The 15483-nt window shown below is 40.1% G+C and overlaps 1 protein-coding gene across 1 annotated transcript in view; it reads right to left on the minus strand.

Moving 5' to 3' along the window:
* Positions 1–347: 347 nt before the first annotated feature.
* Positions 348–15483, minus strand: part of LOC309559479 (cytochrome P450 2G1-like) — a 72728-nt gene continuing 57592 nt past the window's right edge. Inside the window, exons 6-9 of the mRNA XM_082262753.1 lie at positions 12433–12568; positions 11766–11953; positions 2729–2870; positions 348–650 (exon numbers count right to left, since the gene is read on the minus strand). Coding sequence (XP_082118879.1) covers positions 463–650; positions 2729–2870; positions 11766–11953; positions 12433–12568 — 654 coding nt within the window. The 3' untranslated portion in view covers positions 348–462. The remainder of the gene's footprint in view (positions 651–2728; positions 2871–11765; positions 11954–12432; positions 12569–15483) is intronic.

Genomic DNA, 15483 nt, shown 5'->3' on the forward strand with positions numbered 1-15483 from the left:
GCAGCCAGCCTGCATTCAAGAAGAATGTAAACATTATAGCAGCATTTATTTTTTATTGAGAAAACCACTTACATGGCTGTATAGTAAATCACATTGAGCTTTTATATTTTATGTCCACCGGACTTGTTCAATACAATTTGAAAAATCTGCAACTTTCTGTCTGACCAATAATGATGCAATAGAAAAGAAGCATTAGTAGCGAGATTTGTTGCCCAGAAAACCAATACTTGACTTGCCCCGCCTTCCACACTAAGCCCCACCCTTATACATAACTGCTACACTGTCACGGTACCCAGTGGGAAACAGGGCTGGTACTGAATAGTGTGCTGTTTCCCCTTTGAAGCACGCAAAAGGATGCAAGGTAAAATGCCTTTTCCACATCAGTTCTAGGGATCTTCATTCATGGAAGGAAAGTATCTCTTTATGGAAAAAGTGGATTTGTTCCTTGAGGTAGGCAACATTCTACAAAACTCGAGGGATGAAAGACATCTCATAAAATCTGGGGACATTGGCAAATCCTGTCATTCTGGGTTCGATGTCTTCATCTGTGAATTTAGTCTTGGATGTCAGTTTGAAGTTCTGCAGGATAGTTGTTAAGAAAAGAAACAGCTCCATACGGGCCAGAGCTTCTCCAACACAAATTCTCTTTCCTAAATAAAAAAAAAAAAAGACAGTTACATTTTTCACTATATGAATATACTTTTAATAAGTGACCCCTCCAAAAATTCTACTGTTCATTTTTTAGTACAGTACAAAAAAAGACAGTTGCATATTGCAGTTTATTGAGTAGAAATGCAGTATATTGAATGTAAAATGGGTACGAATAACGGGACCCCTCTCATTTTTAACATAGTTGATCTTTAACCGAATGTAGTGTCTGGTTAAAATGTAAATGTACTTGCAGAGAATGGCATAAAGGGTTACTTCTTTATAAAGCAGCCATTGAGGGTATTTTTGGGTATAGTTGTTTTTGGGTATAGGTATTTTTGGGTATAGGTGCGCTTTAATCTGAAAATGTGGTGTCTGGGTAAAATGTAAATGTAGCTGTAGATAAGGGCATAAATGCTTCATTCTTCTTAACGCAGTCATAGCATTGATCAGGTGCTTCACAAACATAGGTTCATCAAGAAGGATAACAAGGGCCCCTCTCATTTTAGGTATAGTTACACTTTCATCTATGAGCGTGGTGTTTGGTAAATGTAAATGTACCTTCAGAGAATGGCATTAAGGCTTCATTCTACTTAACCACTTCCGGACCGCCCACCACATATATACTGCGGCAGGGCGGCCCGGCTGCGCAAAATCACGTACATGTACATGATTTTGTGCATGAATTTGCAGGGGGACGTGCACCGCTGGAGGGCCGTCCCTGCTGTGATTGGCCAATCAGCGGGTCTGGTGGCCATGATGGCCGCCGAGACCGAGACCCACTAATTGTTCCGTGGAATGACAAAACAGCAGTCTGCCTGTGTAAAAAAGGCAGACCCCTGTTCTGTCACAGAGGCACAGAGAGATCTGTGTTTCAGCTTAGCTAAAACTCAAGATCTCTCTTTTCCTCTAGTACATCCAATCCCAGCACAGTTAGAAATCCCTCTCTAGGAGGACATTTAACCCCTTGATCACTCCTAGTGTTAACCCCTTCCCTGCCAGTGCCATTTGTACAGTAACAGTGCATTTTTTTAGCACTGATCACTGTATTGGTGTCACTGGTCCCAAAAGGGTTTCACTTAGTGTTAGGTTTGTCAACCGCAATGTCGCAATCCCGCTAAAAATCGCTGATTGCCGCCATTACTAGTAAAAGCAATAAAAAATAAATAAAAGTCCATAAATGCATGCCATAGTTTGTAGACGCTATAACTTTTGCGCAAACCAATCAATATACACTTATTAGGATTTTTTTACCAAAAATATGTAGCAGAATACATATTGGCCTAAATAAAGGAAAAAAATTGATTTTTTAATTTTTTTTTATTGGGAATGCTTTATAGCAGAAAGTAAAAAATATTGGGGTTTTTTTTCTTCAAATTTGTGGTTCTTTTTTTGTTTTTAACGCAAAAAATAAAAACTGCAGAGGTGATCAAATACCACCAAAAGAAAGCTCTATTTGTGGAAAAAAGACATCAATTTTATTTGGGTACAGCTTCGTACAACCGCAAAATTGTCAGTTAAAGCAGTGCCGTATCACAAACAATGGTCTGGTCATTAAGGGGGTAAAAGCTTCCAGAGCTGAAGAGGTTAAAGTGGCCATTGTGTTGATCAGGTGGTTCACAAACAAGGGGTCAACAGAAAGGTTTTTAAAAACAGGACCCCTCTCATTTTGAATATAGTTGCACTTTAACCTATGCATGTGGTGTCTGCTTAAAATGTATATGTACAGTACCTACAGAGAGCAGCATGAAGACTTAATTTGTTCCAAAGCAGTCTTTGCGTCAGTCAGGTACTTCACAAACAAAAGGTCATCAAGAAATATACCAAAAACCAGGACCCCTCTTATTTCTCTTACTGTAAGTATATTTACACTATGACCTAAGAATACGGTTCTGATTTAAATGTAAATGTACCTGCAGTAAATGGCATACAGGTTTTATTCTTCTTAAAGCAGCCATTGCATCAATCAGGTTCTTCACAAAGGGTCATCAAGATGGATAACAAACACAGGACCCCTCTCATGTTGAGTATACAGTAGCTGCCTTTTAACCTGTGTTGTCTCTTTAAAATGTAAATGTACCTGCAGAGAATGGCATAAAGCCTTCATTCTTCTTAAAGCAGCCATTGCTGTCCAGGAAATGATTGGGGTTGAACTTAGTTGGAGTAGTAAACTTCTTGGGGTCTTGATGAACAGAACATAGTAATGGATAGACATCTGTACCCTAAAGACACACAAAAAGAGAGAGTGACATTGAAGGAGATGGCTTAATACATTTCAGGATTTAATATTAGGACAACTAATATTCCCTAACTAGGAAGAAGTAAATAAATATCCGATAGATAGCAGCCAGTGTGGAAGGTGAAGAAGACTCAATGTGAACGCTGGAAATTAAAACATTGTTTGGAGTACTAGCACTTTTATGGAATGGAAACTTTTTTTTTTTTTGGCACATGATTCTTGCACTTTATGACATTTTTTTATGGAATTATTTTTTTGCACATGATTTTTGCACTTGATAAACTTTTGTGTGCACCAAGCACTTTAATAACTGTATATGAATTTGTGGATACAGAACTCGTTATTAAATATATGGTCTTTTGTATATAATCAGATTCATCACCACCAAACCCATACCAGCATCCTGTTCACCATCATACCCCATACTGGCATCCTGATTACCGCCATACTAGCATTCTGATCACCACTATACCTCATGCCAGCGTCCTGATCACTGCCATATGCCATACACCATACCAGGGTCCTTATCACCACCATACAAATGTCCTAATCACCGCCATAACCCAGACCAATGTCCTGATTACCGCTATATGACACACCCACATCCTGATCACTGCCATACTTCATACCAGCATCCTGATCACTACGTCCTAATCACCACCATACACCATACCAGCGTCCTGATCACAGCCATACCCCAAACCAATGTCCTAATTACCTTTATATGCTACACCAAAGTCCTTATCACTGCCATAACCCATACCAGTGTTCTGATCACTGGCATACCAGCATCTTGATTACCACCATAGCCAGTGTCTCTAATTATTTCCACTGAACTGGTGCTCCAGTGCTTACAAAAATGTAATAGGTAGTAGGGAACTTAGATGTGTAATTTATGTCCCTAGAATGCCTATAGGTGCTCTCTATATTTTGGGCTCCTCTTTGTGGCTAGGCTGTAAAAAAAGGTCTCGCACATGTAGTATCACCACACTGTCTATGCCCTGATAGATATATATTATCAATTGACAACTTTGTGTAAAAAAAATAAATGTTAATTTTCTTTCCTACACTTTTCAAAAACTTGTGGCAAAAAATTACATTTTCAAAAAACTCACTATGCCTTTTAGAAAATACCTTGGAGTGTTTGCTTTCCAAAATGGGGTCAATTTGTGGGTGTTTCTTCTGTCCTGGTGCTCAAGGGCCTCCAAAATTGTGAATTTAGATGCATACTTTGTATGTAATTTATGCTCCTGTAACGCCTTAAGGTGCTCCTTGGATTGTGGGCCCTTCTATGCATCTAGGTTATGAAAAAGTCTCACACATGTGGTATAGTCATAGCAGAAAGTGTTTTGGGGTGTAATTGTAAGTATGCCCATATTAAAATGACATAATTGTAAAAAACAAAACAAAAAAGAAAAAAAAATATTTAATTTCTTCATTGTCGAAAAAACGGTGACAAAAAAATTACAAAATTCAAAAAAACTCACCATGCCTCTTATTAAATACTAGGGATGAGCTGTGTGAGTCAAACAAATGGGGGGCTCTGCTTGAAGTTCACCCGCCGATAAGCGCACATAATGCACTGCGCAGAGTGCCTTTGGCCAATCATAGCTCGGGGGCTAAGTCCATGGCCCACACTATATAAGGCTGCTGCTTACACGGCAGCCATGTATAGTGTGTGACAATGGAGAATAGGCAGGTTGTTAGTGGATAGTGTGTTCAGCCAGTGTAGTGTACAGTCATAACCCACTTTTAAAATGTATGGATATGTTGTAGTCCTGGGTCCCCTCTGCCTACATAACCTTTCAAAGCGGAGAGAAGTCAGATGGCTAGACGCTTCTGAAGAGGTGGAAGCATTTTTTTTTCCGGGTCTGGCAGGGCATCGTAATTGATGATGAATTTACATCGAGGGACACTATTTTTAATTTTTTTAATAAGGGACTTGTTGAAAACTGTTTCCTGTGGTTCTTACTTTTTGACACTTTTTTGATGAATGGGTAAGGGTACGATGTACCCAATATCCATTCACATGGGGGGGGGGCTGGATCTGGGAGCCACCCTTGTTAAAAGGGGCTTCCAGATTCAGATAAGCCCCCTACCCGCAGACCCAAACAACCACAGCCCAGGGTTGCCAGAAAGAGGCTCTGGTCCCTATCAAGATGGTGAGAAGGTGCTTTGGGACGGGGGCCAGGTATCATTCACAAGCGAGTGCCCCCCCCCCCCCCCTATTTCCTGACCTGCCAGGCTGCATGCCAGCATAAGGAACCCTACGCTGTTTTTTTTATTTTTTTATTTAAGGATTCCCCTTAAAATCCATACCAGACCCGAGGGGCCTGGTATAGACTGACTGGGGGGGGGGGGGGGGGGGGTACTCCATGCAGTTTTTTTTTTTCATTTTTTTAAAATCTGTATTGCCAGGAGCCGACAATACATTACAGCCGCGAGCAAGTTTAACCAGTTCTGTACCGGAAGATTTGCCCCTTAATGACCAGGCCCAATTTTGCGATTCGGGACTGCATTACTTTAATGGACAACTGCGTGGTCGTGCGACGCTGTATCCCAACGAAATTGACATCCTTGTTTTCACCACAAATAGAGCTTTCTTTTGGTGGTATTTGATCACCTCTGCGATTTTTATTTTTTGTGCTATAAACAAAAAAAAGAGCAACAATTTTGAAAAAAAAAGAACAATATTTTTCACATGTTGCTATATGACATTCTTAAAAAAAAATGTAAAAATCAAAATTTTTTAACCACTTGCAGACCGCCGCATGACTATTTACGGCGGCGGTCAGCCCCTCCTGGGCAAAGTGACGTATATATACGTCACTCGCCCGCGAGCCAATAGGGGGCGAGCGCGCGTCACCGGAGGCGCGCTCCCACCCCCGCTCGTTCACAGGGATCCCCGCGCGAGTGACCGGCAGCTCGGATGTCCTCCGGCCACCCGCGATCGTCCGCTGCAGAGGGAGAAAGGCAGGCAGCTGATGTAAACAAAGCCGCCTGTCATTCTCCCTGGTGTAACTGCAGAGATCATACGATCCTGCTATTTAGGATCGTATGTCTCTGTGGTTACATGAAAAGCCATGCCCCTTTACAGTAAGAAGCACACCCCTAGGGACACATTTAACCCCTGCCTCTCCAAAAAGTTAACCCCTTCCCTGCCAGTGTCATTTTTACAGTAACAGTGCATATGTATAGCACTGATTACTGTAGTAATGTCACTGGTACTCCCAAAAGTGTCAAAAATGTCAGTCAAGGGTCAGATATGTCCGCCGCAATGTCGCAGTCCCGCAAAACAAATTGCAGATTCCCGCCATTACTCGTTAAAAAAAAAAAACAACAAAAATTACAAAAATCTTTCCCTTAGATTGTAAACGCAATAACTTTTGCCCAAACCAATCAAAATACGCTTATTGTGATTTTTTTTACCAAACATATGTAGCAGAAAACAAATTGGCCTAAAATGTCAAAAATTTTTGATTTTTACATTTTATTTGGGAATTTCATATAAAAAATGTGAAAAATATTGTTATTTTTTCAAAATTGACGCTCTTTTTTTGTTTATAGCGCAAAAAGTAAAAATCGCACAGGTGATCAAATACCACCAAAAGAAAGCTCTGTTTGTGGGAAAAAAAGGATGTCAATTTCATTTGGGTACAGCGTCATCCATTAAAATCACGCAGTGCCGAATCGCAAAATAGACCCTGGTCAAATTGGTTTGCCAAAAGTTATTGCGTCTACTAACTACGGGAAAGATTTATGTCATTTTTAATGTTTTTTTTTTTTACTAGTAATGGCGGCGATCTGCGATTTTTTGCAGGACTACGACATTGCGGCGGACAGATTGGACCCCTGACTGACATTTTTGACACTTTTGGGGGGTACCAGTGACATTACTACAGTAATCAGTGCTAAAAATATGCACTGTTACTGTAATAATGACACTGGATATATATAGTATAGATGATCAAGGGGTTAAATGTGACCCTAGGGGAGTGATTCTAACTGTGGGGGGGTTGGACTTGTGAAAATATCACAGAGACATGCGATCCTATATAGCAGGATCACATGGGCTCTGTGATCATTGCAGGAAGAAAGACGGTGGGCTGTGTTTACATCAGCCGACTTTCCTTCTCTCTCAGCAGGGAGCGATCAGGGCTGTCAACAGGCAATTGGAGCCACCTGAAACCCGCATCGGCTTTCCCGCAGGAGAGCGACGTAGACCTATGTCTCTTTGCCTGTCCGTGCCACCCTGCCGCAGTAAAAAGGCGGCGTGTGGTCCGGAAGTAGTTAAATTACATTTTTTCCTTTAGAAATGTCAGTATTGTTGCAGCAGGCTCTATACTTTTCATTTTTATTTTTTCACTTTAAGCATCATTAAAATCACTGCTCCTTTAACCACATTAAGACCACCCGCGGCACATTTACTGCGGCAGGCTGCCTCTTCTGCATAAACAGACGTAGCCCTAAGTCGGTCGCGCTCGTGGTGCTGGGGGGCAAGGGTGCTCCCGCCCCCACTAGGCAGCATAGATGCCGATGCACGAGGCAGGCAGTCGCGATTGCCGCCGGGCACCCACGATCACTCCCCGCTGAGAGGGAAGGGTGGTCAGCTGTTGTAAACACAGTTGACCGTTCTTCCCTCTGAAATGATCACAGAGCGTTTGTGATCCTGCTATATATAGGATCACAGGTCTCTATGATCATTTCACAGGCCCATCCCCCCATACAGTTAGAAAACACTCTACTAGGCTCACACTTAACCCTTTGATCACCCCTAGGTTAACCCCTGCCAATGTCAATATTACAGTAACAGTGCATATTTTTAGCACTAATTACTGTAGTAATGTCACTGGTCCACCCAAAAGTGTCAAAAATGTCAGTGAGGGGTCTGATCTGTCCACCACAATGTCGCAGTCCCAATAAAAATCACAAATCGCCACCATTACTAGTAAAAAAATGAATAAAAAGTACATAAATCTTTCCCCTAGTTTGTAGATGCGATAACTTTTGCGCAAACCAATCAAAATACGCTTATTGCAATTTCTTTTTACCAAAAATATGTAGCAGAATACAAATTGGCCTAAAAGGATGAAACATTTTGATTTTTAATTTTTGTTAAGGGAATGTTATATAACAGAATTTTTTTTTTCTGAAATGTTGCTTTTTTTTGTTTATAGCGCAAAAAATAAAAATCGCACAGGTGATCAAATACCACCAAAAAAACACTCTAATTTTGTGAACAAAAGGACATCAATTTTATTTCAGTACAGCGTCGCATGACCACGCAAGTTTTCTGTTAAATTAACACAGTACCGAATCACAAAAAAATGGCCTGGTCATTAAGGGGGCAAATACTTCTGGTCCAGAACTGGTTGAAAGCGATCGTTTTAAAACAAAACGTTTGCATTGATTCATTTCCCCCAGGACAGTACCCAGGTCCCCATACACTTTTAATGGCAATAACTTGCATATACGCCTTTAAAATGAGGACTTTTGATTTTTGATGTTTGTGTCCCCTGTACTTTAACCACTTAAGCCCCGGAAGATTTTACCCCCTTCCTGACCAGGGCCTATTTTGCGATTCGCACTGCATTGCTTTAACTGACAATTGCGCGGTCGTGCGACGCTGTACCTAAACGAATTTCACGTCCTTTTTTTCTCACAAACAGAGCTTTCTTTTGGTGGTATTTGATCACCTGTGCAATTTTTTGATCATGCGCTATAAACAAAAAAAGAGCGTCAATTTTGCAAAAATAACAATATTTTTCAAATTTTTTTATATGAAATTCCCCCCCCAAAAAAAATGTAAAAATCAATTTTTTTTTAACGTTTGGCCAATTTGTTTTCTGCTACATATGTTTGGTAAAAAAAAATCGCGAAAAGCGTATTTTGATTGGTTTGCGCAAAAGTTATTGCGTTTAAAAACTAAGGGAAAGATTTTTGTCATTTTTGTTGTTTTTTTTTAACCGCGAAATGGCGGCGATCTGCGATTTTTTTTTGCGGGACTGCGACATTGCGGCAGACAGATCGGACCCTTGACTGACATTTTTGACACTTTTGGGGTTACCAGTGACATTACTGCAGTAATCAGTGCTATACATATGCACTGTTACTGTAAAAATGACACTGAGAGGGAAGGGGTTAACTTTATTGGAGAGGGAGGGGTTAAGTGTGTCCCTAGGGGCGTGTTTCTAACTGTGATTGGCTGTGGCTACTTGTGTAGGAATAGAGATCAACGGTCCTACATAGTAGAACCGTGTGATCTCCATTCTTGTACAGGGGAGAATGACAGGTGGCTGTGTTTACATTAGCCGCCTGCCTTTCTCCCACTCTAACGGACGATCGCGAGTGCCCGGCGGACATCGGGTCCGCCGGGCACACGCCCGGGGGGGGGGGGGTCCGTGAGCGAGCGGGAGCCTCACAGGCTAGCGATGTAGACCTACTGTAAAACCAAATGACAGAGAATATAAAACAAAAGCCCAATATCTCTATCACCCTGCGCTGGTAGGAGGATGTGGACTTGCTAAACTGTGTGAATGCAGTAAAATAGCAATATCTAGCAGCTGCCTTGATAAATACAAAATGATAAAAGGATGTGAATAGCCTAAAAGTCTAGGACAAGGAAGTATCACATAAGCAGCGCTTAAAATAAATGCATACATATACAATATGTGCAAAGTCAGACAATCAGGTGAGAAAGATGTACTAATATTAGATGTAAAAGTCCATCTTGACAAAAAAAAGGGATGACCCGTCACCATGAAGTGAAAAGATTATGGATGACAGACTTCCACCACACCGCGTGACCCCTTAGGCAGTCAACACTCACCGAATGCCTGAAAACAATGAGCCTTCAAAATATCAATATGAATCCCGGATCAGTCCACCGGATAATCAACACTAGCAGGTGCCCCGAAGGATCTCACTGGGGAAGGCTCACAGATGACTGGAATACTCAGAGCAGCATCACATGTGTATGAAAGGGAAAACGCTCATAGGGCAGTAGTTCTAAAAAACTTTATTGTAAAACAAGCCCCATCCCCCTCACATTAAACTCACATGTTCAATACAGATATCAGGCATGTAAACGAGTGGAGATGACCGGATAGTAGTGCGGCCAATGGCTCACCAGTGTCGTACCGTCCCCGGAGTACTGGATCTAGACACCGCCGCTGCTCCCCGGACAATCTCGCTGTCTCGCTCGCCTAACTCCGCTCCGCCGTATTCCGGACTCTTGGTTGCACTCGTCAGCGTTCGGCAACTTCCGCCTTCGCCTCGCCGACAGCACGTAGTGGTTGGGGTGATAGCGTGCTCACGCCCTACGTCGCTTTGCCTGTGAGGGGCTGACTGCCGACGTAGATCTACGTTAGACAGTCGGCAAGTGGTTAATAGAGTTTGCAAGTTCACTAGAACTTTTTCCCTGTTCGGAATGCTCTGGTATGAGCCGTACAGGGGGGTGTGCGGCCCACCCCTATTAAATACCTTGGACTGTCTACTCTCCAAAAATGAGTCATTTAGGGGGTATTTGTACTTTCCTAGCATTTTAGAGCCATTGAAAATGAGTCAGTACATTAGGATTAATTAATTTCCAAAAATAGATCATACTATAGCTTGCATCTATAACTTTAACACAGACTAAATAATATACACTGTTTTGGGTTATTTTAAGAATGCTCTACCGGTCTCAAAAGAATGATAACATTAATAATTGGGTAAAGTGTTGCATGGCCGAGCAATTGCCTTTCAAAGTGGGACAGTGCTGAAAGCTGCAAATTGGCCTGAGCTGGAAGGGGGTGAAAGTGTTTGAACTTTAGGCGTTGTGACACATCGTGTTTTCTTAGCTCAATGGTAACGCCAAAACAGTGAGCTTACTCCATGCCAGATATAGTTTTCAGGGCTTTCCTAACCACTTTAATTTAAACAAACATCACAGGTATTTCTTCCCAAGCAAGGGATTCTCACCATCACTGCAAAAACATAACACTTAGCCTCCTGGCTCTCTTGTGGCAGCTTTACTGCTCCAGGGTCCCTCCTGAACCTGAGTACCTTTTTGGTCCTCTTGACCATGAAACACGTCCCAGTGGCTGTTTTTCTATCAGTGCTGATGAGAGCTTGATGCAGGATGGAAGCCTGTTGCCTCTGACTCGAACCTGCTGTGTCTGCTAAGCACGTTTACCGGGCTGCATGATTTAGAGGATTTTGGGACCTGAGGCTGGCTCTACGTAAGAGGAGGTTTATTGGGCATGCTAGACTGACCTCTGTAATGGGGGTCTGTCAGATCCGGTAAGAGGCTTGAGCACCTGGTGATTGCTGGTGGTGGCTTCTGGATTCACAGTCTTATTTTGAACCACGATAACACTTGATTCCCTATCCATTTATGTGTGTGGACTTCATGTTAATTGTTTTTTTCCACTTGAGTATCTGTGGACTTTAAGAATTTAAAAAGCGCTGCATGTTTTTATAAGCTTTATGCACAGATGCTTCACCTCAGCTCTGCATCTCCCTAAAGCTTCCTAGCTGCTCTTGTCCCTCATGGACTTTCTCTCAGGCTTGGGCCTTACTCTGTCCCGACCTGGACACCATAGTGCACACCAGCACCTCTCCTGGCTTCCATCACACACTGACTCCCTCGGAAGGGTGGGGCTCTGAGCTCTATCTCTGGCTCTCATATTTAGCCAGCACACACCTGTGCCATCAGTGTGCTTGCTTCCCACAAAATCTGGCGTAAACAAACCATTTTACAAAGTAGTACAGGGTCACCCTGCTACAGAGGTTAATGATTTCATATTTAGACCAATACGTGTACTTTTTTGCCAAAACAATGTTAGTGATTTGAAATGTGTTCATGTTGACATTTTCACAGAGAGCAAACCCGTACCTTAGGAATATTATATCCCTTAAAGTTGGTATCTTTTGTCACTAAGTGTGCAACATTAACCGGAAGAATATCACCGAATCTCTGGATCTCATGAATTACAGCATCTGTATACGGCATTTTGCTTCGGTCTTCAATGTTAGGGATGCGATTTTGTCCAATAACCCGTTCTATTTCCTCAAGTAGTTTGTCTGGGAAATATTAATATAGATATAGATGTAAAAACAAAAAACAGTGCTTTAGCAATCTAAGAGGTCTATTTATATATAAAAAAAAAATAAAAAAATAAAATGCTGTGCAAATGTCTTAGCATCTGCATAGCCAACATAAATATGCCAATAATATTCTTAAAGGGATTGTAAAGGCAGAATTTTTTTTATCTTAATGTATTCTATGCACAAGATTTTACAATCACTTTAATATGCTTATTTTCTATGATCCTTCGCTATTTTTAGTGGCCATAATGCAGTATTTTTCTATCCCACCCCAATCAGACATATTAGACACATTATGGGGGTTATTTGCTATGGCTATGCGGATGCTAAGACATTTGCACAGAAAAATGTTTTATGAAGAGATGCCAGTATACAGTACCACAAAGCAGTCAGTTAGGAGTCATCTCCTTGCTCTTTTCATTAATCTTTTACTGCTGAGTTCTCCCAGTATTTACCTTGTATCTCAGGATATCTCATAAGTATGAGGAATCCATGTCGCAGGGTGCTGCTGACTGTCTCGGTTCCAGCAAAGAACAAGTTGAGTATTGACATTATCATATTCCTTGTGTCAAAGTGTGGATTGCCCTTTTCCTTAAAAAAAAAAAAAATATTATGATAATATTAGTAAATAGGAACTCAAGGTAGTTCTCTATGTACAGAACAAACTGAGTTGGAGTTGTAAAGGGAGGGGGGAGACTTAATTGGGCGGTGATCGCAAAACGTGCCCTTGCTTAGTGTAGAAGAGGAGAAATATGTGTATGTGTAAAACAAAAAAATAGATAATAAAGCAATGTTTACTATCCCCCTGCAAATAATAAAGCAATTCTTATACCTTACTGAACAGAGTCATAATTATTATTATTATTATTGTACAGGATTTATATAGCACTATTAGATTGTGCAGCACTTTATAAAATGAAGGCAGACAGTACAGTTACAATACAATTTAATACGAGAGGAATTAGAGGGCCCTGCTAATTAGAGCTAACAATCTGAAAGAGAAGGTCAAGTGATACAAAAGGCCATAACTTTGAGATAGGAGGTAATGGGGAAAGTAAAGGTCCGGTTGTTAAAAAGAGGCAGGATAGGCTTCTAAACAGAAATGGGTTTCAGGAATTGCCTAAAGGTGGACAGAGTAGGGGATAGTTAGACAGATTGGGGTAATGCGTTCCAGAGGGGAGAGGCTCTGGAGAACTCCTGGAGGTAAATATGAGAGGAGGTGATGAGGGAACTGTCAGGATTATTGGGGGAATTAAATTAAAGAAAATGGAAATATTTAAAAGCCATGTAGACTATAGCGATTTTGAACAGCACAGCTTCCATTTTGTTAGGAGTTCATGGGAAGTTCATGTTCTTTTACAAAATGCCTTACAGAGAGTCTTGAAATTTTCAACAGATATCTTTGTATTTCTTTTAAATCGTAAATAAGTGGTACATGGACTCATCAGATAAGGGTCATTTTAGCCCGACACCAACAGTCACTGATGTCCAGACGTTAGTCTATTTGTATTTTAACAATGGACAATAGTTCAGTGTATTTTATCAGACATTTAAACTATAAGTTTTAAAGATACATTATATCGTGTGTAAGAAAATATGAGTAATAATTATACGTATATGTATACATATATATTTAGAAATGTTATATCATATTTTGGTTTTATATACTTGATACAGTAATAATCTTACTTAGACGAAGAAGTACAAATTCTACTTAAATCACTTCACTTATAGGGAGTGTTTGTATAAGATTTGTTTCAGTCTTGGCTAGGTGATATAAATCATACAAGCCAGATGCTTTTCTTGGCAGCCCATGACATGGTCAAATGATTTAATTATTTTTGCCCAGCCAGAGGTCGAAGTTTATCAGTTAATAGTAGTGTAATTGTATATTTTATACTGAATTTAATAAGCAATACAATACTGCCCCCTTTGGAGATACTACTAAATGCATTATCGGGGTATTTCAGTATTTTCCAATATAAATATATATATATTGTATTCATAATTATTATTTAAATGGCTTTACCAGATCCAATTGCTGCCAAGATATGCGATGGAGATATTAGATAGACAAGTATACATATTATGAGAGTATGGACAAGTTTTTATGTTGTGTTTATGATCACTCTTAAATATAAAGAAATCATAATTTAACTTTAATATCCAAAATATTGGGTTATTACTGGAGGCGTGCCAATGACATCACCAGTTAATGTATAAGATATCCTAACCAATGGGGATAATGTTCCTCCCTCTGGGTTTAACTTATGGTAATTTTAATGGTCCTTTGTTAAATACAATATAAAAAGGAGAACCCAGATGTGAGAGACACATTACATTACTGACAACACTCATTACACCTACAACACACACACTACTCACATCCATCTATATACTCATCTATACATACTCCATCTTGCTCCATCATTTATCTGAAACTTTGAAGGGTGCCAAACGAAACTCCTCCCTAACTGGCCACCATTTTAAGAAGGCAGCCATCTTAAGGACTCTGGTAACGACCATTTGAAGCTAGCAGCCATTTTAAGTGTGGTAAATATACCTTGCTGTTTATTTGATTTTATTCAATATTGTTTATTTCCTTCCTTATACGTTTTATATTGCATATTTAAGGGTAATAAGATTACAATCCCAGCCGTATAAACCATGGTAGATTTTTCTCTAAAAAGCTGATTTTTGTTTTTATACATTTTTATTAATATCAGATTTAGTGCATATTAGCCTATTAGTCTCCCGTTTTGCATAGCTTATTCTTGCTCCATCTGCAGTGGAGTGACTGGAGGCTGCGCAATTCGCAGACAATTTTGGTCTGTTTATACAGAACACTTACCTATGGTTTATGCTATACCTGGAGAAAAGGTAATCTTGTTTCATTTTTAGTTTCATTACTAAGCTAAATATCACATTGCATTGATTGTTTTAAGTTTGTATTTTATGTAAAGTTATCTTTTTGTGTTACCTCAAGTTTAATCATATATTGTGAATACATGTCTTGTGAATAAATATTCTTATATATATATTCCTTACTGTAGACTTTTTTCACTAAGATTGGTATATGCTGTTAAAAAGAAATTAATCGATTAAAACGAACTTGTTACATATTGATTTGTGGAAAAAAGTTGAGATTCTCCTACCTTACAGATCTTTGCTTATTTACATAAATAGAAACTGTTATATTCAGAGCAGTATAAATATTCTGACAGAACAAGAGAGCAGGAAGTATTAGAAGGAGTCATGAGAACAGTTTAGTTGATACTTTGAGACAAGGTTAGAGATGTAGCTGGGGGGCAGAGTTGTGGATGACTCTAAGTTGTTGTTAGTATTTTGAATTCATTCTTTGGGTGAGTGAAAGCCAATGGAGAAATTGGCAGGAAGGGGTCGTCGACACTGAATGGTTGATAAGGTGGATAAGTCTGGCAGCAGCTTTCCTGATGGACTGAAGGGGGATAGCCTATGTAAAGGTAGTTCAATGAGGAGAAAGTTGC

This window comes from Pelophylax lessonae (genome assembly GCF_965119305.1).
Source record: "Pelophylax lessonae genome assembly, chromosome: 7".
NCBI classification, from domain to species: Eukaryota; Metazoa; Chordata; class Amphibia; order Anura; family Ranidae; genus Pelophylax; species Pelophylax lessonae.